Here is a 21,371-nt window from a genome sequence, read left to right as displayed (position 1 = left end):
GCAGGCAGGCTCTTTATTGCAGAAGAGACATATAAACGGTCTTCTGCAATAAAATAAACCTACCCTGCCTGCTCACAGTCTTCTACAACATGTGCACTGAGCTGTACATGCACAGTTCAGTTATGTGTCAGGATGAATACACTCTTGCACATGTAGAGGAGCGATGACATCCCGGTGAGGGACCTCTCAGGCATTGAACCATTGAAGTAAAGGTAACTATTACTGTTATAATAGTGTTTAAGGCCTCGTGTACACAGGAACTCCCCTACACATTTAGCCATCCTAGCAGTAGAACACTAAACAAGGCAAAAACGTGATACCTCGTTTAGCGCTTGGACATTTATTCATTTGATTGTCCAGAGTATTTTCCACTGACATGAATAAACGCCCAAACCTCAGAGTGGACTGCAGTGGCTTTGGCAAACAAAGCCAAAATCTCCTAAACTCACATTTAGGAGCTGTAGTGTGCATAAATGTTCTTTTTTCATTCTTTACTGAATGATCACTAATTGTATGTGAATGTTATAACAATAAAAACATAGTAACTAAAAAGCACTGAATATAAATACTTGAATTTTCCATACATATCCTGCAAGCTGTGACTTTTGTCACAACTATCAAATCTCAGTACACTTAATGCAACAGCAAACAATGAGCAAGGTGTGTACAGAAGGAAAACATACAGGGTTATGGTGTGAGCACTGTCTGAATGGGTCTATTATTTTCAAATCTAACTTAGGCCTCATGTACACACAAACTCCCCTAGACTTTAAGCTCTCCTGGCAACAGAAAAACGCTAAACGTGGTAAAAACGTGTGTAAACTGAGTTTAGCGCTTGGATGTTTATTCATTTGATTGCCCAGAGTATTTTCCATTGACATGAATAAATGCCCAAGTGCTAAACGCAGCTAGCATTTAGACGCATTTAGTACTTTTTGTCCAAAACATTCCTCTCCTAAATGCGATTCTTCTGCGTTCAGGAGAGGAACGTTTAACTGCTCCTAAACTCTGCTGCTACTAAACTCTGGTAAAAGCCTATGTGTACATGGCAAAAAAAACGCCAAAAGGTCCTAAAACCACATTTAGGAGCAGTAGTGTACATGAGACCTAACTCTGCTACAAACAACTAGAAGGGTAAGAAATACTTTTAAATTACTTTTAGGTATGCTCTGTGAGCACGCATAAAAAACATAGTACAGTGGTGACTGACTGGTGGAAACACAACCCGCATATATTAGAAATCAGGCAAGGTTTTTTGTGCGACACCCAATTACTTTGTCCCACAAACGCAGTGTCGTGTGCTGCAAAAAAGAGACAGATTCTCTTCTCATCTGGCTGAAAACAGCCAGATAGCCTGTAGACAACTTAAAAAGGTAAAATATATATATATATATATATATATATATATATATATACGCGCATCAGCTGATTATAATTAATACACTCCCATTCAGGAACTCCAAGGACATAGTGAACACACAGCTTTTTCATAAAGTGGAAATAAAGTGTACATTTTTAATATTCAAAGCAAACTCTCCCATCCATGTCGAAATGCTTTACTTTGTTGAGATATCACTTTGAAAACATTCCCTAGCATTTTTAGCCATGACCATCTTGAGTAAGAGAAGATGAGTCATGTAGCATTTACTTCCTGAAATCCATCTGCCCTTAGCTCAGACATGCAGGCAGGAAGGTGTGCTTAGCTGAGAAAGCCCCTCTATTCCTTCTCCAGGTGAAAGTAAAAAAATGCAATGAAGACCCCCTGGGATGTATAGCATCATTTTGGTCTAGGGCAGAAACCAGAAAACAAGAAAATATTTCAACCTTCCTATCAATTTACTACTAATGCTAGGAGCATAAGGATTAAATAGGTTAATGCTGACTGAGTGGCTAAAGTTCCGCTTTAAAAGTCAGTTCACACCATGCCCGCACATGAATTGCACAGGAACATTGTGTTCCTGTGCGATTCAGACTGAATGCAAAGCGCACTCCATTTGCGATCTGGAGCAGGTGTCAATAGAAATAGAGACACCTCAAACGCAGGTTGCAAATGTAGTGCGATTGCCTGCACCAGAATGCTTGGTACTTTTGTGCGTTTTAAAAAGTAGTAGGGCAGCACAATGGCTAAATGGTTAGCACTTCCGCCTGGCAGTACTAGGGTCGTTGGTTTGAATCCCAACCACGGCACCACCTGCCTGGAATTTGCATGTTCTCCCTGTGCCTGCATGGGTTTCCTTCAGGTACTCTGGTTTCCTCTCACACTCCAAAGACATGCTGGTAGGTGAATTGGATCCTGTCTAAATTCACCCTAGTATGTCTATGTATGCATTTAATTTAGGGACCTTAGATTGTACGCCCCTTGAGGGTTAATATATAAACGGCCTCCCTGCACCCTGCTTGTGCGTGCTCCCCGGGAGCGCGCAGCACCGCGATCCGGTGCCCGCTGTGTCCTCCGGACACAGTGAAACACCGATCGTCAGACGGGACCTCTGTACGAGGTCCCGATCATGTAACCTACTACGTGTGAAATCTGTGAATGATCACAGAGGTCACATGGTACAAGGCTATTCACAACAGCCTTGTACCATGTTGCAAGCTGTGACCAATCACAGCTCACTCAGTAGTTCTCAATGGCTGCAAGAATGCAGACCGAGAGAAAGAGAAATGATTGCTTTTATATCCTATATGGGTGTAAAAGCAGTCAGTGTAAAAAAAAAAATATATATATATTCACCACCCCCCAAAAGTGTACTGCTAGAGTGACAGTATGTAAAAAAAATAAATAAATAAAATAAATATAAAAAAAATAAAAATGTAAAAAAAAAGTTTAAAAATTATAATTTTTGGTTATAAACTAAATGTGTTTTTTTTGTACTAAAAAGATAACGGAAAAAATTTTGGCCAAGAGTTATGATGAAATATATATTTGCAAAATTTTATAAGAGAAACACTTTTTTTCAAAATTTTTGGACATTTTCATTTACATAGCAAAAAAAATTAAAATCCCAGCGGTGAATAAATATCACCAAAATAAAGTTTTATCTGTCTCAAAAAAATGGTAAAAATTCATATGGGTACAGTGTTGCATGACCGCGCAATTGTCATTCAAAGTGTGATAGAGCTAAAAGCTGAAAATTGCCCTCGTCAGGAAGGGGGTAAAAGTGTCTGGACTGGAAGTGGTTAATAATGCATGCGCTACTATTGGTTCAATGCTGTTTTAGACCATTCAAAATGAATAAACTGAAATTGCACCGCACAGAAAGGCATGTGAACCGCACATTCATTCATGTACATGGTGTGAACAGAAACAAGTAGGACTCTATAAAGTTTGATAAAATCCCTGCAATGTACATAGATCACCCAGAGGGGAACATTTGTTTCTCAACAAAAGTGGAATTACTCTTTAAGCCTACACGCTGAAAAACATTCCCTAGCATTTTTTTTTTTTTTCAACATCCAATGCCGAGAACAAATATACAAAACAGCAAGATGATTTATTACAAATTAACAGAGACATAAAACACAAACAAAATACAACCAGCAAATAGTACAAAGAAAAAAAAAATAACATTAAGTGATACAAACATTTCAGCATTCCTAGTCTGAAATGGAGCCTTGGATAACGCATCGAATCTTTTGAGCATCAGATTTCAGAGTGGGGTTGGCAGGGTCAATCTTAAGGGCAGCTTCATAGTCTTCTAGACCTGTTAGGTACAAAATGACTATTAATTCACAATGTAACAGCCACACAAGATGTGACCAATAGGAAGAGTGAATTCAATTCAAGCAGCTAGTTTTCTCCCTGTGTGGGCAGAGTTTGTGACATTCAACAATTTGCAGTCCTGTCAGATTATCAGTGGTTATACCCATCTATGGGCAACAAAAAAATGATCCCTTGCAGTGGAGCTGTGTCCGCACTGCAAGGTTTAATTGCTTGTTGAGGTCTAGGGCAGGGCTCTCCAAGATAGGGCCAGAGGGCTAAATCCAGCCCTCTACAAGATTTTATCTGGCCAATAGCAATTGTGGGCCGGGCTTCTGTTTTGATAGGGGGCTTATGATGTGAAAGGGGGGGGGGCCTCTGATGTGATGGGGGAGCTTCTGATGTGAAAGGAGGACTCTGATGTGATGAGGGGGTTTAAAAGGAGATACTACTGATGCAAAAGGGGAGGGGGGAATGATTTCTTCTTTAACCCCTTGACACCGACATAACACAAATATGCGGCCTCACAGAACTGGGCTTTTTTCTGTGGGTCCACACATTTGCGTACCGGTCTTTCTGCTGGGAGCTCGCCGCGCGGAGCTCTCCCAGCACAAAGACCGCGGTGTCACTGAGAACACCGGGTTCCGGCACTCCCGATTCCGGGTCACATGATCGCTGTGATAGCCTCTGATTGGCTATCACAGTGATCAGTCAGTGTACAGCCCGGCACCCTTTGTTTTTTTTCTCTCTCTGAATGGAGGAGAGAGATACATAGTATCTCTCTAACTCCTGGCATAGAGGGAGAAAGAAAGGAAAGAAAGAAAAGAGAAAAAATACCTAGATCAAGGTTTGATCTAGTTCAGTGCCAGGGTAAGTGTTTGGGTCAAGGTCAGGATCAATGGTCAAGGTTTGTCAGGATTTAAAAAAAATTGGTGTCAGTGCGCATTTTGTTTTTGTCTTTTTTACCCAAAACACACTGACACTAACTATTGCGTACGAGTACAAACATACACATATATGTATCGCTGCAATCGTCAAGAGCTGGAAAACTTATTTTGGGTTGTTGGCGGTAGGTTATAGTAGTAGTAACAAGAAATACACAGCTATATTAAAAAATGATTTGTTTTTACTATTTTGGGCCAGTTTTCCTTTGATAATAATAATAAAAAAAAAAAAATCAGGAGATATCCATTACCATTTACCACCAATTGAAAGCCCAATGTGTCCTGAAAAAAACAAGGTATAATCCAGCTAGATGTACAAAGTAGTTGTGATGATATGTACGGTTTTACTAACACATGTCAACATTGCAAAATTGTGCTTAGGCATTTAGATTTGTTTTACCCTTAGGCGTGAAGGGGTTAAGCTCGATTATGCCTTCCACTGAACCCAAAAACAGTGAAGCCAACATACACTAGTAAAATTTTCACAAATTTTGTACGAAAATTCTTGTCAGAACATCCTTTTTTGCTACAATTGAGCCAACTAATTTCATTTGAAAACCCTTAAATTTCATCCAGATTTGTTATTTAAACATAATCTAAAGCAGCCCATACATTACTTTTTTTTTTTCTTCATTCAGCCAGCAGGTTAAACAAAAAGAAATTACACAATTCCCCCATCCACATTCGAGGTGGATGGAGGAATCCTCCCGCTGAGACTTTGTATTCTGACAGTGGGAACTGATCATGAAAAACCTGACAGGCTGGTTGTACAGAAGTCGATGGGCAAGACCGATTAGACTGATTTCTGTACAACCAGCCTACCAATACATGAATTGAAATTTGGCCAGTCCCTGCAGAACCATCTGAATTTTGATCCAAGTATGGCCGGCTTAAGACAAATGTTCTGAAAATGAAATTTTTTTTCCCACGAGCTTCCACTAGTGTATGGGCAGCTTTAAGCAACAAACCCAAGTATGTTGTGTCTTCAACAGTCATTCATTAATGTGTCAGAGCTAGCAAAAAAAAGCTTTGGATAATCAATTTATAATTATTTCGAACTGTCCTTCAGTGATTAACACACGTCTGATTCTTTTATGTATCATTGAGTACAAAGAGCAAATGAAAAGCAACTATGAAAGTTTTCAGACTGCTGAACTGTCATTGTTCCAGTGTCTTCTCAGCTGTACTTATTGCCTTGTCTAGTGATAATGGATCCATTGTACGAACCCATCTTGAAAAATGCAAAGAAAATTGCTTTATTCAGGAAGGGCTTGAACCATCTTGTTTTATTCTCCTCAATGTCAAATGCTCTTGAGCTTAAGCGATTTCTTATGTCGGCACTTTCTATGACAAGGAATTCCAAACATGAAAAATAAATAAAAGTGACCTTTCCGGAAGAATACAGCTGAGTAGGTGAACAATATATCCTTTAATTGGCTCTAAAGCCCTTTTCATACTCTTTCTTCCAGATTCACAAAGATTTCCCACCTCAATCAGACAACTCAGAAATGAAAACATATTTTAATAAAAAAAAAAGATAACACCGATCAAATATAAAGAGAAAATAATTTCCCTAATCGATACTACTTTTGTTCCACTGAATCAAAGCATCTGATTTTGTAACAGCAATGTGTATTCAAAAAATGCGAAGAAACTCTACTTTAGATTGCTCTTAATGCTGTTTCAATTAAAGGTCATTTAACCTTCTTCTTTTCATACTTTCTAGCAGCATTACTCTCTCATGCTCATAACTGGCTTATCTCAGACGATACTAACTCCGTGATGGTCCTAGAAGCTGCTTTTGTGGGCTGATTTGAAGCAATGCGGAATGTTTTGTTTCAGTGAGTTAAAGCCCCACACACCCCAACTACTAACATGAAAACCATGATACGAGTCTGGACCCAGGTCACACCTCCAGTAGGGAATCGTTCCGGGTGGTACTCCTCTGATACTCCATTATGGATGAATCCCACCTTTCTTTAATTTTTTTCTATCCTGAACCTCTCCCTCTGGGCAGCTAAGGGGATCCGATATCTGTCCCATATCTGTGAGAGTGGCATATTGATAACCTTAATAGTAGGTTTGCACTGCTCAACTCCTACTTTTTCCTCCAGCTCCGCCATGCCTATGCTGACCAATTTGGAACCACTTCCTTGACTCTACGCCATTTCGACATGTAATCTCTTCTCAGGAACGTTTCCCTGTGAAACCCTTATCGAATATATAGAAGGACCTCCAGCCTACAGTACATCATCGTTTGGGTGATTTAAGGTCATTTTGACTTGCGAAGCTGCCGGTGATGGACGATGAGGATTGGGAGGAGGTCTGGGAGTATCCCTTCACTCAGCTGGTCTCTTCCCGGGACCGGCTGATTCAGTTCAAAATTCTTCATAAGTTCTACTATACACCTCATAGACTCCACAAATCTATGCAGATTGTCCGCTACTTGCTGGCACTGCAATGTAGACTGAATACCTACATAAGCTATGGACTTGTCCCCATTTGCAGATATTTTGGACAGGACTCCTCCAGTTTATTACTCAATTGACCACCATCTCTATACCTCAACAGACAGTCATTTGCATATAAGGGCTGGTCGAGGCCCTGGCCCCTACAAGAGCGGTTCATACATTGGTGGGGTTGCTCCTGTTCTAGGCCAGGAAATCAATTGTACTGAAATGGAGAGCTCCATCTGCTCCTACCTTAAACAATTGGAAGTCGCATGTCAATTCAGTTGAATAGGGTATGCCCTTATAAGTTCAGCAAGGTATGGGATATATGGCTAGAATCGAAGGCTACTACTGTGAGCCCAGGTGACTCCTCTGGATCCTCTACCCTAAATCGAACTCAATGACAGAATTTAACACAGGATGCAGTCTTCTGGGCATACCTGTCCTTCTGCAGTTTAGCGTAGGTCTTTCTCATATTCTGTGATATCATGCACTAGTTATCTAGGGGGGTGGAGGGGGACCGATAGTTCCAAGGTCATTTGTTTTCTATCATGGCAGCTATGTCTCTCTTGCAGAGTGTCTAAAGCTGTTTTTGAAGTAGCAAGTATGGGGCTTGTTAAGGTTATTTGTTATGTTATGTTCTGGTTTGACTGTAAATCTGTGTTATTTTTGTTTTGCATCTACCTGTCCCGGGGAATGCCCAGAGGCTTTGTTTTGTATAATTGCAAAAAAAAAAAAAAAAAAACGCCATTAGTTTTATTCAGAATGGACTCCCAGCATGCAGGAAGACAGAGGAGACAATCCACCCATCTGTCTCTACATCTGAATACTGGACCCTACAAATCAAAGTGTACGAAGTAAGAACTGTGTGTACTTTCTGATTGCAAACAGTCAGATTCCAATGACATAAAAATGGGGTGTGCAGCGCTATACAAATAAAACACACTGTCACAAGTATGGCAAAATATGACAAAAAAGTCCTATAAATTGAATAATATACAGTCCAAGGTGATGTGATATCAGTCCAAAAAGGTATATTCCAGTGATGGAGTATGAATGACTTCAATCCAAATGGGTATATTCCAACATCCTAACATGAAGGTGTAGAAAAATTGCCCACTCACCGGAAGTGCAATTTAATGTGCACATAGAAATTTCATGAAGCCGGAAGTCCCGTGAAGGTACAGCCTGATGATGAAGGTGCCCTCTGGTGGTAAATAGGGTGGCGGCTGCCAGAGATGATGGTCTGGACCTATATCCCAAATTCTCCTGCCTGGATGGACTCCTAAAATGCTGGGCTGAGATGTGGAGGCTCAGTGCCAGGTGATAGAGATGGAAATACTCATAGTGTAGTATTATGAAATGTATTTATTGGGTAAAAATCATAATGATAAAATAATACACGTACAGGGTTAGAGTACCTATACAGATATAGTGTGAAATGAGCTCTTTGAATACACTGACCAGTGGGTAAAAAATGGTGGCCACCGGACCTCCTGATCCGGTGGCGTAACGTCAAGGCATGCAGAGGCTCCTCCTAAAAGGAGGAGGAGCCTCTGCACGCCTTGACGTTACGCCACCGGATCAGGAGGTCCGGTGGCCACCATTTTTTACCCACTGGTCAGTGTATTCAAAGAGCTCATTTCACACTATATCTGTATAGGTACTCTAACCCTGTACGTGTATTATTTCATCATTATGATTTTTACCCAATAAATACATTTCATAATACTACACTATGAGTATTTCCATCTCTATCACCTGGCACTGAGCCTCCACATCTCAGCCCAGCATTTTAGGAGTCCATCCAGGCAGGAGAATTTGGGATATAGGTCCAGACCATCATCTCTGGCAGCCGTCACCCTATTTACCACCAGAGGGCACCTTCATCATCAGGCTGTACCTTCACGGGACTTCCGGCTTCATGGAATTTCTATGTGCACATTAAATTGTACTTCCGGTGAGTGGGCAAATTTTTCTACACCTTCATGTTAGGATGTTGGAATATACCCATTTGGATTGAAGTCATTCATACTCCATCACTGGAATATACCTTTTTGGACTGATATCACATCACCTTGGACTGTATATTATTCAGTTTATAGGACTTTTTTGTCATATTTTGCCATACTTGTGACAGTGTGTTTTATTTGTATAGCGCTGCACACCCCATTTTTATGTCATACTCTTAGAAAGGTTTTGTGGTTCCTTTTTGTGCATCAGCAGCTTTACTTGGTGCGCTCGCTAACTCATACATTTACAGTCAGATTCCAATGCTTAGTTCGGATGTGTCCAGGCATGGACACCTGTCCCTAACCACAGGTAACCACTTATTGTGTAGCTACATGTTACAGCCGCTGTCAGCTTCTCAATAACTTTGTACAAGCAGAGCGGCCGCTGCTATCCACATGCACCCGTCGTTCAAACCACAAGAATCTGCTGATGTATGTTGTCACATGGCCATGTGAAGCAGGCCTTAAGCCAGCCATACACTGATATTTTTTTCCTCCATCCACAAAAACAAAATAGATGGAGAAATCCATCCCTGTTGGGACATTGTATTTTGAAAGCTACACTCAACCACTGTCAGTATACATTGATCAGTGACGGCAGCCACTGTTCAAGAAAAGGCTGAAGGCTTGTTCACATTAGAATGCAATGCGGGAAAACCTGTGTTCTGGTGAGCTTTCCCACACCGCATGCCAAGCGATCTGCTGCGAGTGTCAGTGCAAAGTTAACGACACCCCAAAGGCAGTGCGTTTGCTCACACACGATCAAAAGTACCATGCATTCCAGTTGCAATGTGTTTCATAAAGTTGTACATGCACTACTTTTGGTGCGGTAAAATTTCGCACTGCACAGAACCACATGTAAATTGTACAGGAACCACACAGCATTCATAAACCTGTTGCTTTGCCTTTTTATACATTCACATGTGTACTTTCTGCATTGAACACAGGTTTTGGCTGGCAGAGCTAGCAAGAGATCCTGCATAGAAAACACATCTAAAGTACTTGTGTTTAGATGTGCACAGCATTTATACTCTGAACATTCTTCTAGAGACTCTACCCTTGTATGTTTGTAGATGCAGCTGTGTGTATGGCCCCAGTGATTACTATAGTGCTGGGTTTAGATGCATACAAAACCATATGGTGAACGCATCTAAGTTCAGTGTTTTAGACACCCATGCGAATAAGACCTGATGGATAAATCATAGATTTACATCAGCTGCAGTCAATACCATTAGATAACTCTGCATTGATTTTTGCATCTGAGACAACATGAATAATCTGTACCTTGCACGTAGAGTTCTAACTCACAAAAGGCAGTTCCACGCCTCACATAAGCCTTAAGTCTGGCAGCAGCATTGTCTGGAACAGGCGGTGTCAGCAGTTCCAGAGCCTAGAATAATTCACATCAATAAGAAGTTCATTAAAAAAATCAAATGACAAGTACGGTAGAAGCAGAACATTTCATAGAAAACAACTCATGAAATAACTGCTCACTAATAATTGGAAGACTTTTGCTTCCTCATACTCTCATATGTCATCTCGCATTTATGGTTTGTAACATTAAAAGCTAAACTTTGGTGACAATCTAGCAAACACAAACACTAATCAAAAAACATTTCTTGTTATAAAATTACCATTCTTGAGTGATGCAAATACCAGGTTTAAAAATATTTTTTTTTGCAGACGCTCATTTAGATGCAAATCAGGCTGCCCGGTCTATGTGACAGCTTCATGTGGATTTGCGACCCCTGCATCCGTAACCTTGAGTAACCAAATGCAACAGATTTGCCCAAGTCTAAGAGTTCATGTGCATGAGGAGTTTATAGCATATTCCGAATCTAGCGTAAATCCCTGGCGATCTCCGGCACCCAGGGATCCACACGTTCCGCATACAGCATCAGCGTTTCCCCCCGCATGCGTGTCCTATGTATTTTATAAAATCTGAAAAGTTGTTCCTAACTTTTCCCCACAGTTATTGATACTTTAATGTGGGTCAAACACGTGGCAATTATTCCAACTATTGACTTATGTTCACGAATACATGTGCCCTCTGGGAGCACTGTATGAACTGTATGTAGCACCAGCTATACATAGTATACAATGCTGTGTTCACAGTATACAGCAATGCACAGCCATTCACAGGAAATCTTGTATTTTGATGAAGGAATACAGCGCTTCCTATGAATGACTGAGGTGGAGAGGTGGGTTGATGACTCACCCTTCAACCTTTGGGTAATACTGCTGCCTACAGGAGGATCAGACACTGGCAAAAAAAATTGCCATCTCAGTTTGACCCCTCCTACTACTGGCATGCCTCAGTTTTTTTATTCAGTTATGCTGTGTTAATGACTATCCAGTTTTTGGAGTTCTATGTCCGGACCCAAATGGGATGGACAGTGTAGAGTTAACCTGCAAGTCACACAACATTAAAAGGATGCATCCACCTGATGCTGCTCCTGCTTGCAGAGAGAAACATGGAACTTCAATCCATTCCTGCTGTCCACCTTCAGTGACTTTGGTCATCCAACACTAACCTGCTACCAGTCGTCTGGGTTTCATGTGTACCTAAGGCTTTGCCTCTTACTCTGAGCACTAAATTGATTTCGCTTCATGTAGTTGCAACATGTCTAATTTTAGAAATGAATAAGCAGAAAACAACTTATAACCCCGAGCTTTAGTTAAGGGGAATATTAAATGAGTCCCAAATAATTGCATAGCATCAAATAAGCGGACATAAACATAAAGCCAAATATAAATAACAAAGCAGCTGTATTGAATGTTAATGTATATAAAGTTGTATGAGTGTAGCTGACTGTCCTCATAAACAGCGCTTTTGTCTAATTTTAGGCAGTCTTTGAACAAGCCAACATGCTTGATCCTTCAGTGTTGGGAATGCCATTGAAACGTTCTGCCATTTAGCCAGGATGGAATGGGGGTCACCTACTTGGAGATATTCTCCTATTTATTTTCATATGCTGATTCTACCAGCAACACTCTTCCTGTCCTATGGTATCAATGCTCATTCACCATTCTGTATATCATGGTTACCCTACAACGATAACATCTCCCATAACATAGCGGAGGGGTTCTGTAGTCCTCAGATAACTGGAAGCCATGTAATTCATAAGAGTGCAGCATACACAATAAGCACAGGATATTATTAGCGGACTTTTGAAAGTATTAACATGTACTCCTTGCCTTTATCGAACAAATGTAACAAAACCTTTTCAACACTATATTTAACAGACCTAAAAGGGGCCAAATTCGAGACGTTAGCCATTTGGGCTTACATACACGTTAGCACTACTGGCCATTCCCTCCATATATAAAAATATAATATCCTAAATATCTGTGATCAGATATTCTTTATAACATAAATTGGTAATATTTCCTTCAAAGCCAGAGGTGATATGTAGGGAAACATTTGTAATAAAATCATTATCAAATAACCAAGCACGCAGATACACTCTTCAAAGGTGGAAATGCAATCCATAATATAGCAGAATAAAATCAATTTTTTGAAGGTCAAGAAAAGTTCACGCTACCGACTTCAATGTTTTGTGCTCATACAATAGTTCCACATTCTCCCTGCTGTGCGCAATAAATACACATTGAGAATTCCACAGTGTGTCACCTAGGTATACCTTGGAGGCATCATCAATGGTTTTATGAAGATTCCTTAATTTAAGATGGCAGGCTGATCGATTAAGGTACAGTCCTGGGATCTTGTCATTTATTCGTATCCCCAGGTTCAAAGCGTCCACAGCTGCAAGATAGTCACCGACAGCAAAGAGTTTACTGTCGCCAAAAGAAACAAAAAGAAAAATGAATAAGAAAAAATAATTTCAAATATCTGTAATTAGTCATTTTATAAATTCTATAATCCAGTAGACAAGGATAACGTTTCAAAATGGTTTATTGAATTTGTACTTCACAGAAATGGTTACTAGAAGAATTATTGATGATGAGCCAAGATTGAATATCTGGATTCACTAAACACAAATTAACCTTCCACATGATATACTTGTTAATTTACGACAGTTCCTAGAACTACACAAATGTTCTCTAATAATAGGGAAAGTGTATACATTTACCATTTGTACGAAAATGCTCTACATTTGATGATTTGACAAACGTTGTTCAAAAGTACTTCGAAGTTTCATTTGCTTTTACCATTCTTTTTTGGAGTGAATGTAATTTCCCAATCGAAAAGAACGTACAGTTAGAAATTAGTTTGTTTGAAAAAAAATTTCCATCCTGCTCCTTTGTATTTTCTCATCACTGTGGTTGAAAATGAACGGTGGTTTGACCCCATTAATGATTCAAATTTTGAACAAATCTTTTTTAAAAGAACAACTTTGATTTCTATTAATGTATAGATAGCTTTAAAGTAGAACTTTACCCAGGAAAAACGTGATAAAAAATAATGTTCTTTAGCAAAGCACATACATTCCACATGGATAAATATGCTACCAAAAGTAGTGTGTCCTGTAACTTGGAGGCAGCCATTTTGCTGAAACCCAGAGCCCCTGAGCAGCATTAAATCTTAGGCTGTCAGCAGATTGATCTCTACATTTTGGGTAAAGAGCCAAAAAATAGAGAGAAACTGAACATGTGCAGAGCAAGGTGAGACAGTGTATTACTGGATTTTAAACAGTATAGGCACTTATTTTAAATGTTTTACATGGATATACCTGCCTGAAGTCATCTAGCAGGACTTCATTTTCTGACTAAAGTTCCACTTTAAAAGGAGAAGAATAGCCTTTTGGCTATACTTCTCCTATGGATCACAGGAGGTCTGCACTCCTGTGACCCGTTTTTAGCTGACATCATAGAGCCAGGCCAGAGTCTGCAAAGATTCCGACCATACCCAGAAGCCCAGATCAGCACCTGGCTCAGCCTCTCAGAGAGTCACTGAAAGCCTGAGCCAGCCACTCCCACCCCCTCCACAGCCCATGCTACAGTGAGCACTGGAGAGGCAGCGCAGAGAGCCTGTGACTGATACTAGAGGGGGAGGACTGAGCAGTCAGCAGTGTTTGATCGCTCAGTTCTTGTAATGCAAAGCTGGCAGGGGATATATGCAGTTCATGCTTTGCTGGGGTTTTTTTTGCCTTCCTCTGGTTCAACTGTGGGTATAGGATTATAACTTTTTTTTTTTTTTTTTTTTTTTAAATGGTTGAACTGGATGGACATTTGTCTTTTTCAGCCAGACCAACTATATAACTATGGATCGATGCTGCATCCATCTAGGTGAGAATAATTCTTTTTTTTTTTTTTTTTTTTTTTCAGAAAGCCCATACTTCTCTTTTAAGGTGGCTGTAAAGTGGTGGTAGGCACTTTTTTCTTTGGGATTATGCAGCAAAAGTAATTTACACCACCTTCATTTAAAGGTGGAAATGTGGAAAAAAATACACCCAATAAAAAATATTATAGCATACAATGACTACACAAGCCATATTGTATTTTATTAGGGATACACCAATACCATTTTTTTTTTTTACCAGCGAGTAACAATACTTGTACTCAAGTACTCACTGATACCACTTACCGATATAAAATTGTGGTGCGATTTTGAACAGAAATGCGGTGCAATTACTGTCCGAATCACATGCGGTTTCCCTTACCGTCCCTTTGTAAACCTAGGCTGAAGCCAGGGTTCACACAGGAGCGACACAAAAAACCACATGTGATTTAGACTGGAATCACACTGCATTCCTGTTCAAATTGTATGCTATTCTTTGCAGTGCGATTTGAGCCCATTCATTTTGTGTGCGCTCAAATTGCACCCCAAAAGGTATCGGTTTTAGGTATTGGAGCATTTGCACAAGTACAGTTGTGGTCAAAATAATAGCAGTCAGACATCACTAACCTGATCAATCACTGTTTTTGGTAGAAATTATATTTCTACATGGCAAATAATTTACTAGCAGGTGTAGTAGAGTAATAGAAATCCAACAGACCCAACAGTCATGACATGCATGCTGCTGATTCTGTGTAACTGAATCACTAATTGAAAGGGGCATGTTCAAAATAATAGCAGTGTGGAGTTCTATTAGTGAGGTCATTCATTCTTTGAAAAACAGGTGGCAATTATTGCCCTTATTTAAGGAAGGAAGGCAGCAAATCTTGTACATGCTGGTTACAGTGCATTTCTCTCTGAAATTCTGAGGAAAATGGTTTGTTACTGACATTGTTCAGAAAAACAGCGTACCTTGATTACAAAGTTGATTGGAGAGGGGAAAACATATAAAGAAGTGCAGAAAATGATAGGCTGCTCAGCTAAAATGATCACAAATGCTTTAAAATGGCAACCAAAACCTGAAAGACGTGGAAGAAAGCAAAAAACTACCATTCGAATGGATAGAAGAATAGCCAAAATGGCAAGGACTCAGCCAACAATCAGCTCCAGGAAGATCAAAGAAGGTCTAAAGTTACCTGTGAGTACTGTTACAATTAGAAGACGCCTATGTGAAGCCAAGATATCTGAAAGAAGCCCCCGCAAAGTCCCACTGTTGAAAAAAAGACGTGCTGAAGAGGTTACAATTTGTCAAAAAGCACATTGACTGGCCTAAAGAGAAATGGCGCAACATTTTGTGGACTGATGAAAGTAAGATTGTTCTTTTTGGGTCTAGTGGCCGGAGACAGTTTGTCAGACGACCCCCAAACACTGAATTCAAGCCACAGTACACTGTGAAGACAGTGAAGCATGGTTGCGCAAGCATCATGATATGGGGATGTTTCTCATACTACGGTGTTGGGCCTATTTATCGCATACCAGGGATCATGGATCAGTTTGAATACATCAGAATACTTGGAAGAGGTCATGCTGCCTTATGCTGAAGAGGAAATGCCCTTGAAATGGGTGTTCCAACAAGACAACGACCCCAAACACACAAGTAAAACGTGCAACATCTTGGTTCCAGACCAACAAGATTGACGTTATGGAGTGGCCAGCCCAATCCCCGGATCTTAATCCAAAAGAAAACTTGTGGAGTGACAACAAAAATGCAGTTTCTGAGGCAAAACCAAGAAATAGAGAAGAACTGTAGAATGTAGTCCAATCATCCTGGGCTGGAATACCTGTTCACAGGTGCCAGAAGTTGGTTGACTCCATGCAACACAAATGTACAGCAGTTCTCAGAAACAGTGCTTATACAACTAAATATTCATTAAGTGATTCAAAGGAAAGCAAAATCTTCAAACATTTTTCAGTTTATATAGTGAATGTTTGAGTTTGTAAAGAAGAATACAAACACTGCTATTTTTTTGAACCATCTAATATTCACTTTTCTTCAATTTATTTAGAGGAACAAAACACATTTGATATATTTTCTTCATGTTTTGATTTGGAATAGAATGTGTAGTGTTCCCAGTGCTTTTGTGTGTATGGAAATAAAAGCTATTAGAAGGATTTTGAGCTTTATTCACTTTTTTCAACACACTGCTATTATTTTGAACACAACTGTACAAGTAGTCGTGCAAATGCTTGGTATCGGTATTCGTCCATCCCTAATTTAAATTTTGTTAAAAATTACCTTTCCATTTTAATCTGGAGAACTTTATACTTAATGTGGCAAACTGGAGGTATTGATGTACAAAGTGCCTCTAAAAATGTAATTTCCTGCTTATGTGATTGGTTCATTGATTTTCCAAGAAATCTGCATATCAGATTTCAGGCATCCTTTACAACTAAAATTTCAATTTTGGTTAGATACTCCCTAAGGGCAAATCACTTCTAAGAGGGATGCAGACCGTTCCACTTGGTTTCTATGCAGAAGTGAGCCTGATTTTGCACTCTCCAGATTTAGTAAATAAACCCCTATGGGACCCCGCACACTTTCCCATGTTTCTAAATAGGAAACTAACTTAAGCAAAACTGAACCCTGAACCAAATTTGTCTTGACTCATCTAAGTAAGTGTTCCTGGAATATATTCGCACAGGAGAACGCCTACAAGTTGCTCTCTTGATGGTACATGACCCCAGTACAAGTAGCCAAATTTGTTCCCTTTGAATCCCCTTCATGCTTCCAGGGGTGCAGGGAACCAGGTACCCTTTTATCTATGTCTGGTGGTCCTGCCCAAAAGCCTTGCACTTGCAGTTTATTAATTGTCCAGATCAGTGTTAAAAGTCTCTTTAGCACGTGACTCCGTGAAAGCCTTGTTGCATATGTCTACTCCATCCTTGACCAAAGCCCAAGAGAAAGCTGGCAGGGTTTGTTAGTCTAGCAGCACAACAAACATTAGTTAGGGACTGTTGCCAGCTGTTTCTTAATTTTGCTGAGGTCTTATCGGAACCATGGTTCACGAGGAGCTCACCAGATATTTACGGATACACACACCAAATTTCTGAAGATTTGGGACCCATATATAACCTATAATGATTGCCTAAACCTGGATTGTTCTTCACTTTTTATATGACTGCCAAGATGGCCCACCCCAGTATTGTATAATGGGCCAGATCACACAGAAAATTTCCCTTTATCCCCGTGTGTTCCTTCTGAAGCGCTGCTTGCTGTCAACCTGTTACAGCCTTTCTGGTCCCTGCACTTTCGCCCCCCACTGGCTATACAGCACAGGCAGTGTATGTGGATCCTGGACTCTTGATATTGTACAGCTTCCCCATGAGAGAATACAGATTGCTCTCCCTCTGCTATCAAATATATGTATTTAACATCTACACTTGCTATTTCTGCTAAATGCTTAATACAGTACTTCTATAGATGTAAGCAATACACAGAGAACACCGTACTTCAAAAAACCCATATTACAGAACAAAATACGTAAATAAAAATTAACCAAAATAAACAATCTCCCGTTTTAATTACCACTATTTTTTAAATTATATTCATAGGGGTGCTTCCAGCACAGATCAGCCAAAAGACAATATATAAACAGGAGTATTTACAAGACTATGATATAATGGGCTTCATATATGAAAAGAGATGAAGCATTCCTCTAAACCAAGAAAACATTGGATTTACTCCAAACTGTTCGAAAACATCAATTTTATTTTGTTAATTAAAAGAAAAAAGAAAAGAACAAACAGCAGAGTGCAGGGTGATGTCAGTGTAACAATTACAGTTTATTAAACTTAAAACAGCATCCAATTATATAAGAAAAGATGGCCTGGTCATGTTCCCCCACACAAACTTCCTTCCCCTTCAACTTCCCATTTTTCTCTGCTGGCCATTATGGACAACAGGCAGTTATACTCCATTCCTCTTTCCTCCTCCTTAACACTGCGCTCTCACTTGGGCTTTAGAGCCTTTTTCCCTATCCCTGCTGAGGCGGGTGCCTTTGTTAGCAGCATTCACTTCTACTGGCCCGTCTCCTAAGTTACACTGATGTTGGAAATGTGTACTTACCTGTACCTCTCACAAATTGCAAAGTAACTTTGTGTACTACCTCCATGTTTGGAGGATTTGTTAATATGAACTTGCCTCCGCTACCTTCTTTCCCTTTTCTTTATATTGCACTACTGTGTACAACTCTGAAACAAAATTTAAACCCAATCAAACCTTTGTATAATAAAACGATGCAGATGCTACAACTTTTCTAATTTTGAGAGTGTACCACGCGATTATAATGAACCAGTTCCTCCCATCAGAATCAGTATCCAAATCACATGTTCAAATAAACAGCTATCTCTTCATAGCAGAAACAGGAACGAACAGTGTATGTTAAAATCCCAACAAGGTACATTGATCACCCAAAGGGGATTTTTTTTTTCTCAACAAAAATGGAGTTTAAAATCCAGTTCTGGTTCATATCTGAGCCAGGATTGGAATTCTGGGCTTTTTTTTTTCTCAACACTGACCTTGACAGCTATTTGTAAGCTGTAATCTTTTAACAAAAGGATATTGGCAACGTCCTATTCCTTTGTACCACCTAAAGCAGTCCTTAAACATATGTAAGTTTACATCCAAACCCAGGAATAGCACCAATCCCGTATTTAGGACCACCTGGCTCTATTGTTTAGAACTTACACTCACAGATGAATACAAACTGCTTACAGGGCAATCGACTTCTACCCTCACACCACCTACTTAGCTCACTAGATTAGTACCAGGAGTCTATTATTCCTAACTAACTCCTCCCCACCCTTCGTTCCTGGATCTTCTCTCAGTAAGAGGGAGACTCTCCCACCTGGAGGATCCCCACTGTTCTGTACCCCCTTCTACCCCCCAACATGTTTTTTCTTACTTCTTAATGGATTTGTATACCTTGCTCATTGAAGTGGCACTTACCTAACATCAATCTACTCAGGGCTAATCCTATCTATACCCTTTCATTTAGAGGCTTAAAACTGCATTTTGGGTATTGTTGTAATATAATCTGTCCAGGCTCACAGATCTGGCACTAATGCGGTTCTGAGTTAAACAATACTTCCAGTAACTTGACTTGTTATGATGTGACTAAACAATATCTTAAAGTATATGTGAACCTTCACATTGTAAAATAGTTAAAAATAGAATTGAACAGCAAAACATTTGTGTATAGATAAACATTATAAATCCCCCCCCCTTTTTTATAGGTGATCACATACCCTCTGTTCTAAGGTGCATAAGGAGCTCAGAGAGTTGGGGAGGAGAAACAGCAGCACACTAGTGTTTCCTAGTGAATAGCTGTGCATGGGGGGATCTTAGCTGATCATATTTGCAACCCCATGGCAACTGCTGATCAAACAGAGGCTAAGGTGGCAGGTCCCTTGGCTTTATACTAGTGCGGGCTCGATCCAAAGCCACACTATGCGAGTCTTTTGACACACAGTTCGGCTCAGTCCCACTCCCTGCTCTCTCGTCACTGTATTTATTGACAGCAGAAAGAGCCAATGGCCAGTGGTCCAGTGAAGGGGGAGAGAGAGAAAGCGCGCATCACTGCTGGACCAACGTAGGGCTCAAGAAGCTAAAAGAAAGGGCTGGGGGGGGGGCTTTGGGGATGGACCTTAAAGTTTTTTTTTAACTTAAAGCAGAGAATGCATTAAGGTAAAAAACCTTTACCCTTTTATACCACTTTAGGAAGGAAGGAAGGAAAGGTGCGGAAAAGAAAAGGACTGGACGAGAAGGGAACCAGGGATTTTAATGAGGTACCAGCAGATACCCATATCCAAGCATTAATGAGTTGTCCAAGACTGCCAAATCTGATCATATTTCTTAGGACAATTTCTATTCATATACGCCAAGAATTGACTGTGGTAGTAGGGGTGAGTTTCACCCAAAAATGATTTTTTTCTTGTATTACCCCAATTAAGAAATCAGCAATTTAGTGTGAGGAGGTGTTTGATGATCATCATGTATACCAAAGTACAGCCAACTCGGGGGACATTAACAGGTTCATTTGCAGATGGACATTGATATGTTCAATTATTTCCATCCAAAACTGGAACAATTTGGTTCAAGTCCAAAACATATGGAAGTACGTTCCAGGGTTTGCCCGACATCGAGGCTAGGCCTGCAATGTCTAGGGACAGATCCTATATAGGCGTTGTGGAGTATGGAACACTCTATGTAAGAATTTAGTCTAGATTAATATATTCCTAGACAAAATAATAAGTTTACCTCCCATATATTACAGGTTCTTAGCTATGATATGTCACAGTAACCAAGATAAGTAACTTGTTACATAGTTAGTCTGGCTGAAAAAAGACAAATGTCCATCCAGTTCAACCAAAAAAAAAAAAGTTATAATCCTATACCCATCATTGCTCCAGAGGAAGGTGAAAAAAAACCCAGCAAAGCATGATCTAATTTTCTCCTGCAGGGGAAAAAAAATCCTTCCTGATCCCCCGAGAGGCAATCGGATGTTCCCTGGATCAACTTTACCTATAAATGTTAGTATCCAGGTATATTGTGTGTATCCAAGAAAGAATCCAGGACTTTTGTAAAGCAATCAACTGAGCTTGCCAGAACCAGCTCTTGAGGGAGTCTATTCCACATTTTCACGGCTCTTACTGTGAAGAAACTTTTCCGTATTTGGAGATTAAATCTATTTTCCTCCAAATGTAAAGAGTGCCCCCTTGTCCTCTATGGTGACTTTATGGTGAATAACTCTACACTTACTATATGAACCACTGATGTATTTATACATATTGATCATATCCCCCCTTAATCTCCTCTTCTCAAGAGAGAATAAATTCAGTTCCTCTAATCTTTCCTCAAAGCTGAGCTCCTCCATGCCTCTTATCAGTTTGGTTGCCCTTCTCTGTACTTTCTCCAGTTCCCCAATGTTCTTTTTGAGCATTGGTGCCCAAAATTGAACTGCAAAT

At 40.0% G+C, this 21,371-nt stretch overlaps 1 protein-coding gene across 1 annotated transcript in view; it reads right to left on the bottom strand.

The window, feature by feature from the left end:
* Positions 1-3,475: 3,475 nt before the first annotated feature.
* The window catches only part of DNAAF4 (dynein axonemal assembly factor 4), a 59,097-nt gene continuing 41,201 nt past the window's right edge, over positions 3,476-21,371 (bottom strand). The window contains exons 7-9 of the mRNA XM_089667890.1: positions 12,751-12,904; positions 10,391-10,496; positions 3,476-3,704 (exon numbers count right to left, since the gene is read on the bottom strand). Of these exons, the coding sequence (XP_089524016.1) occupies positions 3,598-3,704; positions 10,391-10,496; positions 12,751-12,904 (367 nt within the window). The 3' untranslated portion in view covers positions 3,476-3,597. The remainder of the gene's footprint in view (positions 3,705-10,390; positions 10,497-12,750; positions 12,905-21,371) is intronic.

This window comes from Staurois parvus, unplaced genomic scaffold (assembly GCF_062004578.1).
Source record: "Staurois parvus isolate SC_StPar_1 unplaced genomic scaffold, SC_StPar_1.0 ptg000054l, whole genome shotgun sequence".
Taxonomy (NCBI): Eukaryota; Metazoa; Chordata; class Amphibia; order Anura; family Ranidae; genus Staurois; species Staurois parvus.
Note: the sequence above shows the minus strand (reverse complement) of the source record. Positions and strands in the feature narration are given on the sequence as shown.